Raw genomic sequence first — 12090 nt, forward strand, 5'->3', positions numbered from 1 at the left:
AGCGATTTATAGGATTTACCTCTATTACCCCTATTGGGCCCCGCTCCTCCTGCCCCAAGGGGGTCAGATCCAAAATTTATACAAGTTCTCTTCCCCTTCCCCCAAGGATGTTTCTGGCCAAATTTGGTTACAATCCATGCAGAACTCTAGGACAAGTAGCGATTTATAGGATTTACCTCTATTACCCCTATTGGGCCCCGCCCCTCCTGCCCCCTGGGGGTCAGAGCCAAAATTTATACAAGTTCTGTTCCCTTTCCCCCAAGGATATTTCTGGCCAAATTTGGTTACAATCCATCCAGAACTCTATGACAAGTAGCGATTTAAAGGAAATGTTGACGGACGGACGGACGACGGACGGATGGACGACGGACGGACGGACGACGGACGGACGACGCGCCATGACATAAGCTCACCGGCCCTTCGGGCCAGGTGAGCTAAAAACCCTAAAGGGCCCCATATTGGTTGTATTATCACGTTCAGCATCCATACACATTAGGAATATAAAATCATAAACATTTATGATGACTTAAGCTTAAACAATTGACGAAACAGAAATTTGCTCAAAAACTTTAATGTGAAATGGGACGCCAACGCTGACGCCGACGCCGGGGTGACAACATTAGCTCCCCTATTCTTCGAATAGGCGAGCTAAAAAGCAGAAGTTAATCGACATTGTAACGTCGTTGTCGAGAACGTCATGTGACTACCGTAACTACGGAACGTCTATCGGAACTCTTCCGAAAACGGGTCATGAACTTTCCGACTTCCGTTCAGCAATAATCGTAACTTCTATGGGGACCAGTTTAAAATGAAGGCGTGTTTACATGTATCGACTTTCAACAACTGCTGTACCAAAGTTATTAAAAAAAAACTTTATAAATATTCTTTAATATATCTTAATTTCAACTACATCTACAAATACTAACAATATCGGAGTCAAATTGAACTTGAATTTTTGTTGATAGTTACGTATAGTGTGGCTTTAAAAAGGCTCTCTTTTAAGACACAATTTAATAAATAAAGTTTATTACATCTCTCAGACATTCTCCTTTATTTCATTTAAACTTTCAGTTTAATTCTTTTTGTCATATACATCTGACATCTTCTTTGGACATGGTCTTGTTTTTAAGTTAATATATATTTTGCAGTTTTGGGAAATTTTATTTTTTTTAAATTTTTCCCTTGTATATCTATCAATTCAGCAATTCACTATAAATTTATATATTACTATAATTGCTATAGGCCTACCTTCCGTGGAGGTTGGGACAAATTCTCTCCACTTGCTGACAAGGAAGTAACTGAAACTGAAAATTTTGTAGATGATGACATCATTCAAAATGAAATATTATACATTGGATCTTTAAAATAACAATTTGAGAACTCAAGTAATCAAATTGGAGCTCAAAGAGCCACATCACCTATTCAGTATAGAAGATATGCATTCATTGTGAAATAGACTAAGAAACTCTAATAATGCATAATTTTCTCATCAAAATTATTGTAAATGTTTTAGCGATAACCTGGCATATTTTATTGCTTTTTGTGCCAGATTTTAATGCTGTGCTAAAATATGACAGTCCTATATTTTATCCTCAGTATATGTTTTGTTATCCATTGTGGTGATTTCATGAATTCGTCAGCATGATAACCTGTTCAAAACAAGGTTGTGTTTGCGCTAAAAACTTGCATGCAAAAAAATAAGGTATGTCTACAGAAATGAAATTGTCAAGCTGGATATAGCTGCATATTGAACAAAACTTTTAAATCAATTTATTTCAGAGGACATCTAAATAGCCACCATTCAATAAACTCTTTCTATAAGAAAGTGATGTTATTATACTACAGAACCTGTTTACTGTAAACATATTTGGTGTGATTAAACTATAGCAAATGAGGGAAATTTTATATTGAAAATATACATTTATATATATATTTGCAATAGAAAGTACACAAAATCTTCAAAAGAAATGGAAATTAGTTAGAACAACCAATTATTTGAAGCAATACTTTTGACACCAAAATATATTCCTTTACATCGACTATAAAACATAGTTATTTTGACACAATCAATTTTTAGAGAAAAAGTCATTTGGTAGAAGACAGGTCCATCATGTATTAACACATAATTGGACATACAGAAACTACAACAAGCACAATCCTATTACAGCCAAACATTTCTAGTGCAAAATACCTTAAATATAATTACCACGAAAGTATTCTGTATTTGCATATCACAAAGTTATTTGCCCTTGTAGCGTGTAGGTATTGATTGTGACGTCATGTGTTTGCTAGGGTAACATCATAATGTTTTGAAAAAAAAGTGAATTGCGCCCAAAGAATAATGATGTCACAATGTATACCTACCCACAAAGGGAGCTAACTCTATCATATGCAAAGACGGAATGTGCATGTACAGTATTTCTGGTGCAATAAGCAGCCTAAATGTTCACTGCATAGTATATACATTTAACAGTATTAGCAATTCTTACCATGTACAGATGATGACTCCCCTGAACAAGCTTTAGGAGGAGGGAGCTCATCATGACCTATGACCTCACCGATGTTCATATAATCCCTTTTGAGGCCACCTAACTGACTGACATTAAAGTACGGACGACTACCCTCTGAGGTCCGTCGTTCTCGTGTGACAGGCTTGCTCTTCTCTCCTCCTGAATTGTGTCTCTGTTTCCCACTAGGTGGCAGTCCAGGGATTTCCCACGAGTCCTGTTTAACAACGATCTCTTTCTGATGTTGAGGTGGGGAGTTTTTCGGTGGGGTAAGCAGAGGTTGGTGGGGTGCTGGACTAAATGGGACCTGAGTTTCCGGTTTCACTATATCAGCAATGGAGGGCAGATGTTTGACCATTTCATCCAGTAGAGACACAGATCTCGGAGGGATTGGAGGGGGACTAAGTTCATTTCCAAAATCTGACTCAGGCTCCTCCATCCTACAACACAAATCTTTTGCTCTTAGGAACAATTTGAGCTGTTTTCATTTGACATTTAAAGGCCCACTACCTTTCCCAAATGGCTTTTAATTTCTAAAATGGAAATGAATCAAAGTATTCAAAGTACTGCAAATACAACGCAGCAGAAACAGAAAAAAAAGAATGAAATCAAATGAATTTCCAAAATCAAAATATATAAACCATATTATAAAGACTTTAATATCAATTATTTCAAGAACATTCAACTGATCACAGAAAATACATATGTTTTGTTTGACATTTTTCTTAATTAAAGTTCCCACATGAAAATTACAAAGTAAACAAAAGTCTTCATTAAAATGAGTTTTTATCCTTAATATACTCTTGTTTCTTATGTTGCACATACACTTATTTTGGTAAAACCATGCACATATGAGGGCAGCCTTATAAGTTATTTTGCCTTTACCTCAGATCTGTGTTTAACATGACATTTAAAACATTATTTTAAAGTACACAAAAAGGGTATATGATTAGTTTACTTTAAAACTCTTATGTCTATAAGCCTTAGATAGTAAGTCCAATTTGAATTCTCATTAACGGAGATTATGTAAGTTGGACATAGGAGTCACCAGCAGGCAACAGTTGACCTAGATAGTGCTGTGTATTATATAACACTCTGTGTATTCTATACACACTCTGTGTATTCTACCAGTCAGAAGGCAGTCTTCCCATGACTACTGATTGGTCCAAAGGAATATTATTCAATGAATAGGAAATTTATGAATGGAAGTTTATGAATGAAATGGTTCAACAGGTCACCACTACATGTCATTGTAGGGCAAGTCCTACTCAGTCCTACACATAATAGTAAACCGGATAGCATTAATACAAACGCTAGTCGCATTGTATTAAAAATGAGATTGATAATTCTGTGTAGTCGCATAGGTTATTAGCTAATACTACACTCATCATCACCTTCTGAAACAAGAGATCCCAGAGGGATCTTGGGGCTCACCAAAGAATGATCTATGTCTGACAATGGAAAGAGGGATCTTTTCTCTGCTTTTCAAATTTTTTCAAAAATATTACATATGAAATTTGAAACAGATCCCTTCAGTACTTTCTGAGAAATAGCAGTAACAAACTTCAACTATCAAAATCCAGGATGGCTCCTTGGCAGCCATCTTGTTGATTGATCGGTCCCAAATCGAAATATGCACAACTAGGGCCCTAGGGGAACCTACATATGACATTTGAGACAGATCCCTTCAGTGCTTTCTGAGAAATAGCGATAACAACTTTAACTATCAAAATCCAAGATGGCTGCCTGGTGGCCATCTTGTTGATCGAACAATCAAAAAACGCATTATGCACAACTAGGGCCCTAGTGTAACCTACATATGAAATTTGAGACAGATCCCTTCTGTACTTTCTGAGAAATAGTGATAACAAACTTTAACTTTCAAAATCCAAGATGGCTGCCTGGCGGCCATCTTGTTGACCGATCGGTCTCAAAATGCATTATGCACAACTAGGGCCCTAGGGGAACCTATATATGAAATTTGAGAAAGATCCCTTCAGTACTTTGTGAGAAATAGTGCTAACAAACTTTAACTATCAAAATCCAAATGGCTGCCTGGCGGCCATCTTGTTGACCGATTGGTCCCAAAATGCAATATGCACAACTAGGGCCCTAGGGGAACCTACATATGAAATTTGAGACAGATCCCTTCAGTACTTTGTGAGAAATAGCGATAACAAACTTTAACTATCAAAATCCAAGATGGCTGCCTGGCGGCCATCTTGTTGACCGATTGGTCCCAAAATGCAATATGCACAACTAGGGCCCTAGGGGAACCTACATATGAAATTTGACACAGATCCCTTCAGTACTTTCTATGAAATAGTGATAACAAGAATTGGTAACGGACGGACAGACGGACCACGGACCACGGACCACAGTCAAAAAGCAATTTGAATAGCCCACCATCATCAGATGATTCTAAAAATTAATTAAAAGTAATTAAATTTTACTGCCGTCACACTTATTACTGCATGTTAGTGAAAGACAGCCAGGCAATTAAATGACGACATCAATACATGCAACATAACCAAGGTGTTCACTGTCAATGACATCATTTCTTTTGACACATTATGGAGTTCCTGCGATTACTGCACAAAGTAAATGCTGGAAAGCAACTGAAATTTCATATACTTGTCTTTTTAATACAGAAAAAAAATAATCAAACATGACTCTGTCATGTGGACAGGGATAAGTCAACCCTCATGGAACTCTCGTATTAGCTAGCCTTGATCAGAATCATATTTTGCTTCTATCTTTCATTCACTGCAGCTATCGCTGGTACATTCTAGATTTTAAGTCTACAAATGCAGTTGCCAACCTTTTGTCCTGTGAGCGGTCACGTTTGCTTGGTCTAGCGTACAAGTGCTCAACCTTGGGGCTGCCAGTCTTGTCCAGTGTTCGCGGCTGAGGGGAAGGTCGTTCCTCCTCGGGTGACGGAGAAGGCTTCTGATCGATATCCTCTACACGGACATAGTCTACATTCTGCACATCCTGTATCATAGCTTTCTGTAAGTCCTGGAGTCTCTGGATATACTCTGATACAGAAAAACTCTTAACATTAAGTTCTGTTCATTCTTGCTGGCATTTAGTTATAGCCAAGGCTGAATTCTTATCCACAAATTTTCTACTTTTGAACTATTTGAAGGAAATTTTTCCTAAAAGTAACTTCAAAATCTTTAAAGGAAGTTTTAATGCCAAAAAATAGTTCAATGGGGAGTAAATATGTTTTGACTGTTAATTAGCTTTAAAAAGCTTAACTTCAACCAAAAAATTTGTCCGTGACTCTGTAGTAGAATCTAGTCATTTTCCTTTACACAAAGTCAGAGTTACTGTAAAATATTAGAATATGTAAAATGACTGGGATCCCAGTTTTATTCAAAGGCTTGTCAGGACAGCATTTTATTTTTACTATTATCGCACATGAATCTTTTCTATAGACTGACCTTGAATGACGAGGCTGACCTTGGAGTTACTACCCCCAGCACTCTGGGCAGCGATATCCTGGGCTGTGTGGCCATTCCTGTCCACACCCATTAGGTCCGTTCCTGTAATACACAGTGGTCTCCTATCATTCACACGACACAACAAAGGAATATATATTTAATAAACCACATTTCACACACTTAAGATTTTGTGTGACTTGCATTGACAGATATAAATAAATATATTATTAATTATTCTTTGTTTTCATTTCATACTAATCTGACTTTCTAACTGGCTGATTAATTATTTTCTTTATACCACTATGATATTTTTTTTTTAAACCTGAGAATGGCGATTAAAACCTAACATTATCCAAACGTCACAATAGAAACAATGATGTTATATATTGATTCAGAGAAGAATTCCTTTAAAATTGTACATTAAAATGTATTTTCTTTTCTTTTATTAAATAGATTAAAAATTAATTATAAGCATCTGTGTCACTATTTCTTTTAATTCCATCCGGTTGTTTTTGTTTGCAAAATTCAGCAAATAAAAGAAATCTGAGTACCAAGAGAAAACCCACCACATCCGACAAGTAACCCTTGAATGTTTCATGTCCGTTACAGTATCTCAATCAATAAACACAATCTAAGGCTTAGAAGTATCTACATATTGACAACTACAATTTTTCATGTCCATACAAGGAAGTGAAAATGTCATCAATAGGATATCGCTATTAAAGGAAGGATTTTGACCTTACCTCTCTCCCGGAGAGCGGACACAATCTCAGGTTTGGAAGGATCTATATACTGACAACTTCATCAATGTGATATCACCATCATTTAAGAAAGGATTTTGAGAGATAGCTCCCTTAGCCTTACCTCTCTCCAGGAGAACGGTCACAATCTCGGATTGGGAAGGACCTACATAGTGATAACTTAATCAATAGGATATCATTATTAAAGAAAGGATACAAAGAGTCAACTCCCTTAATATTACCTCTCTCCAGGAGAACTGACACAATCTCCGGTTTGCAGTATGTCACAGCCACATGAAGTGCTGTACCATTGTCAGTCTGAAAACACAATACAAAATTATAAGAATTCCAATTCAAGGAAAATAATTTATAGTCTTTCATAAAAACTTTCATAGGAAAATATTCTTCCTACATATATCTAGATTTATCAATTACAATGAATAACAGTATAAGTGCCCCTTGTCTAATCTGGACACCTCTTTATTCCGGCATAATTCAGCATAATTTAATGACATTTTCCTTCTGAATTTATAGTAATTAAAACCTATATAACACTGAAACCTGGCTATACCAGCCAAATAAGGTTGTCTCTGTTGCATCCGGTTTAGACATGTTCCACTGTATTTTCTTTTGCTAAAGATCCAACATTGAAATTAATAATTAATAGTGTACTCCATACTGAAATAGCTAAATAGAGAATAAGAAGATGATGTTTATTGTAATAATAGTCAGGATTTGTATAAACCTTTGTATTGATGTCAAAATCAGCATCAAGAAGAATTTCTACAATCTTCCTGTGGCCACATGCCGCTGCCAAGTGTAGAGGTGAGCGATTTGGAATGAGTCGCTGCGATAGATACGGGAACTTGTCCACTAGGAGACTGACCACTTCCACATGGCCATATTGTGCCGCAAGGTCAAGGGCAGACTCCTGTTTCAGATTACGGAATGTAGGATCGGCACTATGCTGTAAAATAACGGAAGAAATTAATAAAAATAAAGGCCACTCATAGATGCTGTGATTGAAGGATCCCAACCAAATAATAAAGAAATTGGTTTTTCATTTTAATATTGAATTTAGTATACTTTAAGTGTGCAGTGTTGAATTTCGGAGTTTAACAAAATATATTTACAGTATACCGTATTTATTTTATGATATTTAAAGTTTTTCAAGATTAATAAGTTGAATAACTCATTTTCCTGAAATAACTAATAAATTTCATATCTAAATTATTTCTGAAATAACAATTTCGACACTAATGAAACCGTTCAGAATCTGAGTATCATTTTTTATAATTCTTTTTTAATTACTAAATTATTTATTTCATCAATGTCTCTTCAAAGACAAAAAATAATAAGTAAACATATCCGTATCTTAATATCCACTTAGATTCTAACATTGAAGAATATTTTCAGAAAAATATAACATTAGAAATATTACCATTTCCGGACATGTTTTGGTTTCCTTTTTACAAAACTTACATGGGTTGCTTTGACGACTCTTGATTAATAAATCATGGCTTGCAAATATTTTGCCGAATAAAAGGTACATTATTTCATTACGTATATCACTCGGATTTCTTTTAAGTTCACAAGATCCCTAGCCGTTAACATCAAGAAAACTTCATGTAATGTACCGGACTTTAGCAAGTCTTCGTAAGCCTAACAGTAACTGGTTGGCGAGATATTATCGTGCAGAACATTATACCGTGAGTTGTGCTTTGCCGACTTTTGACTCATGATGAAACATGGCCATATACTTTTGCCAAGTAAAAGGTACATTATTTAGTTACTTATAACACTCAAATTTCTTTTGAATTCATAAGAACGCTAACATCAAAAAAATTAATACAATACATCAGACTTTAGCAAGTCTTCATAAGGCTACCGTACATTACACGGCAATATAAGTTTATTTGTCACTTTAAAATGCTCGTACATATATAGATCTATATCATCATTATATTTTGTAAGTTTATGTTGATAAATTTTGTACCTTTCCCCTTTCAATATAACGCAGTTGTCGATAAACAAAAGACACAACTCCCAGTGACAGACACATACTCAAAACTATTAACTTTTACTGCACAATAATACAGTGTATCATCGGATATAGTTTGTCAATGTAACCAACACAAAAAACTTTATAAGCGTTATAAGAATTTTCTTTTGTAGTAACCTTCCAAACATTTGATTACAGTAATTGATCAGTAGCATGAATTACGTAAAATTAAAATAAACATACACAATCCATAATCCATCGAAAGTCTGCCGCGGAGGAAGACAGCAAAGAAGGCGTTGTTCGTGATTTTCGGGAGACTACTATCTCGGAGGAATACCAATATCATAGAGTCCCAACGGAACACTTAAAACACCCCATCCATGGTGTATATGTATGTACAAATTCAATGACTGTGGTTTTGAATATTGGGGTTTTATTTTTCATACCATCAAGTATTAAGTGAAATGAACAAAACAACTTTTAATTTTCATCGCGGAGCAGTTTCATTGTTCTGATGTGCACAGGCTCACCGAGCGTACCTAAGAATGCTGTTTCACAGCATCAAAAATTTACCACATAATGTCTAGACTTATCTGTTCTGATCTATTAGTGTCTAATTATAATTTTACACAGAGAACATCATCAAAGTATTCAGGAGAAGATTGATCATAAGTTTAAAAATTAACTCATCACATTTCTATTGATGCAAATTAAATATGTTTCAATCAAACCATAGTAGTGTTTTCAACCCTAAAAGAGCCCCTCCCCCTTTTTGAGGCCTCAATTTCACTTCTATAGAGACTTATAAAGATTGAAATTATGAAAAGCATGAAGATTTCATTATTTGATTTCTTTTATAAATTTATAAATGCAATATTCTGTGTAATAATTGTGTGAAATATTAGTCCAAATTTGGTCCTATCAAGTGCCCCTTTGTCTTTTTTTTTACACCCTGGGCAATTATTGGGTGGAACAGCGCTATGTGCCAACTGACATCCTTAGCCTTTGTGAGATGATTTATCTTAGTTACACAGTCAGGCCATATGTGTAAGACAGCTCACAGGTACTTCATAATCACGTGATATCATCAATATATGTGGTGTAACATGAGTATACATTATCAATGACCTCCCCAATTTTGAAGTATACCTACACAAGCCTGTGACAACTGCAAGATGAATGAAAATGCTGCTTGACATTTGAAATTTTAGCATTTTCTTTCAATGTGAATAAAAATCATCACATATGGGCCTGGCAAGTAGAGTAATACATCTATAAACTCCCACAACAGAGTTTGACTAGCCAAAATCTCGGGTAGATATACCCTGCTATCCACTTGACAGAGACATGACTGAGCTTCTATTACTCTGAAAACTTCACAGAGTTACCATGTTGTTGCTAAAGAAAAGACAAGTTGCATTTTGATTTCCTTTCCAGAAAGACAGCTCACACATAATAAGCAAATTGTTATCTATGACAAACATTGACAATGACTCATTTTGTCACATACCGCTGATCCTGTCATGTTGGCAAAGTGAACAAGGGCCCAATTGGCCTGAATCACTTGCTTGCAACTTTTGCAAAATACAGGCCTAAGAGAATCAATTTATATTTTTCCATGTTTGACCCAGGTAACTTTATAATGATACTCAATCTCACAAGATTCAATTAACTTGGTTATTTGACATCCCAGCATGCAATAGACCCAATATCAGGCCAATCTTGAATGCAGGTCAAGGTCATTCATTTGAACAAACTTAGTAGCCTACATCTCAGCTCGCTACAGGCCCAATATTAGGTCTCCAGACTTCCTAGTTATTACAAGAAGTTGTTTTTGACCCCTGTGACCATGCAAGAAGATCAGTCGTTCATTTGAACAGATTTCTTTTATAAATAAATATAAATCTTGCCCCCCCCCCCACCATTTGTCTCCCACTACTCTACCACTGTCTCTCTGAGGATCTCTCGATATTTAAACCATGTTTTTTGTTAGTCCCAAATGGCCAACATTAGTTGATCTGTACATACAACCACTGGGCTAAACAATTTTTCTCTGTCCCCAGTGACTGGTCTTTACAAACAGGTTTAACTATAACTACCTGTATAAGGACGTCGACCACACCATCGTATCCGTACTGGGCTGCATAATTCAGTGCTGTGTCACCGTTACTGTCCTGAAAGTCAGAATTATTGTCTTAAGTACAAATTTGTTTTATTATGGATGTATCAGTAGTATTTGTATTTCTATCAATAGAATAACCAAGTATTGTATATTGACCAATCTAACCTAGAGCTGTAATCCCGGAAGACAACTTATGTATACGTACTCCCACAAAACCTCCCCTTTCCAATTTGTAACAAAGGGACATAACTCTGCAAAAGGCCATATAGATTATGCACATTTACACTGAATAAGGATTATATTGCCACCAGGTTTCGTTAAAATCCCCTCCAGGAGTTTAGGAGGGGTAGTCAGTCAATCATTGTGTCTACAGAGAAACATACAGACAACCTGACTTAATCCAGTATGCCTCTTCCCCTCCCTAACTTTATTGCTGAGGGTATTAATAAGATAAGATTACCTCATCATTTGAATCACCATAACATTCTAAATCATTTAATTGTTTTTATCAATAATAACCTACAGATACCTGTAACATTATTAATTACCTGTACATTGATAGGCACTCCCTCGTTAGCCAATAGGAGATCACAGATTTCTGAAAACCCCTTCCAGGCGGCCAGATGAAGTGCTGTACAGCCTGTGTTATCTGGTTGGCTTGGTAACGCCTCAGCTGCCAGTAGCATCTCAACAGAAGCTCTAAAAATATTAGATAAAACATGATAAAATTCACAAAGATATATGACCTTGTTCTCGATCTTACCACAAAATGTCCTTGATTTGTTATTTGTTTGATTCCAATATAATTTTTTCTAAGCTAAAATCAAAGATGGTAACTCCTAAGTGACGTTGACTTTTGAAACATGACCTTGACCTGTAACCACTGTCACTGATGTATGGTCAGTTGAGTCTGGTAGAAAAAATCAAAATTTGACCTTTACCCTTGAGTCTATGATAATGACCCCTCTTGACCCCTGTCAATCAATGCCTTGTTTATAATTAGTTGTAAGCAACATTGTTTACCATCATAATTACTTAGTTGACTGAGGCCTTAAAAGGTTCTTACTCAAGTACACATTTAACTGATCTAGAGGTATTTATATGTGAGAAAATGTTATGGTAATTTTTTATTGGTGTATGCAGGATGTATTGTTGTAAATATAAGAGAGCATGAATTATACTCTATGTACTGAATACTATAGTGTTAAATATAAATATAAGTTTAAACAGAAGGTTTAATATACAATGCTTATAATAGGGATAAAAAGTATAT

The 12090-nt window shown here is 35.7% G+C and overlaps 1 protein-coding gene across 5 annotated transcripts in view; it reads right to left on the reverse strand.

The window, feature by feature from the left end:
- LOC138329716 (ankyrin repeat and sterile alpha motif domain-containing protein 1B-like) overlaps window positions 1-12090 on the reverse strand; it is a 130016-nt gene that overhangs the window by 96505 nt on the left and 21421 nt on the right. For 4 of the 5 annotated variants that reach the window (XM_069276986.1, XM_069276989.1, XM_069276988.1 and 1 more), the window contains exons 3-10: window positions 11366-11516; window positions 10795-10869; window positions 7439-7660; window positions 6936-7011; window positions 5954-6055; window positions 5329-5545; window positions 2490-2947; window positions 1249-1304 (exon numbers count right to left, since the gene is read on the reverse strand). In XM_069276986.1, the coding sequence (XP_069133087.1) occupies window positions 1249-1304; window positions 2490-2947; window positions 5329-5545; window positions 5954-6055; window positions 6936-7011; window positions 7439-7660; window positions 10795-10869; window positions 11366-11516 (1357 nt within the window). Of the gene's footprint in view, window positions 1-1248; window positions 1305-2489; window positions 2948-5328; window positions 5546-5953; window positions 6056-6817; window positions 6842-6935; window positions 7012-7438; window positions 7661-10794; window positions 10870-11365; window positions 11517-12090 lie in introns of those variants that run through there. The other variant, XM_069276990.1, reaches the window with a different exon arrangement.

Source organism: Argopecten irradians, chromosome 8 (genome assembly GCF_041381155.1).
Source record: "Argopecten irradians isolate NY chromosome 8, Ai_NY, whole genome shotgun sequence".
In the NCBI taxonomy this organism is placed as follows: Eukaryota; Metazoa; Mollusca; class Bivalvia; order Pectinida; family Pectinidae; genus Argopecten; species Argopecten irradians.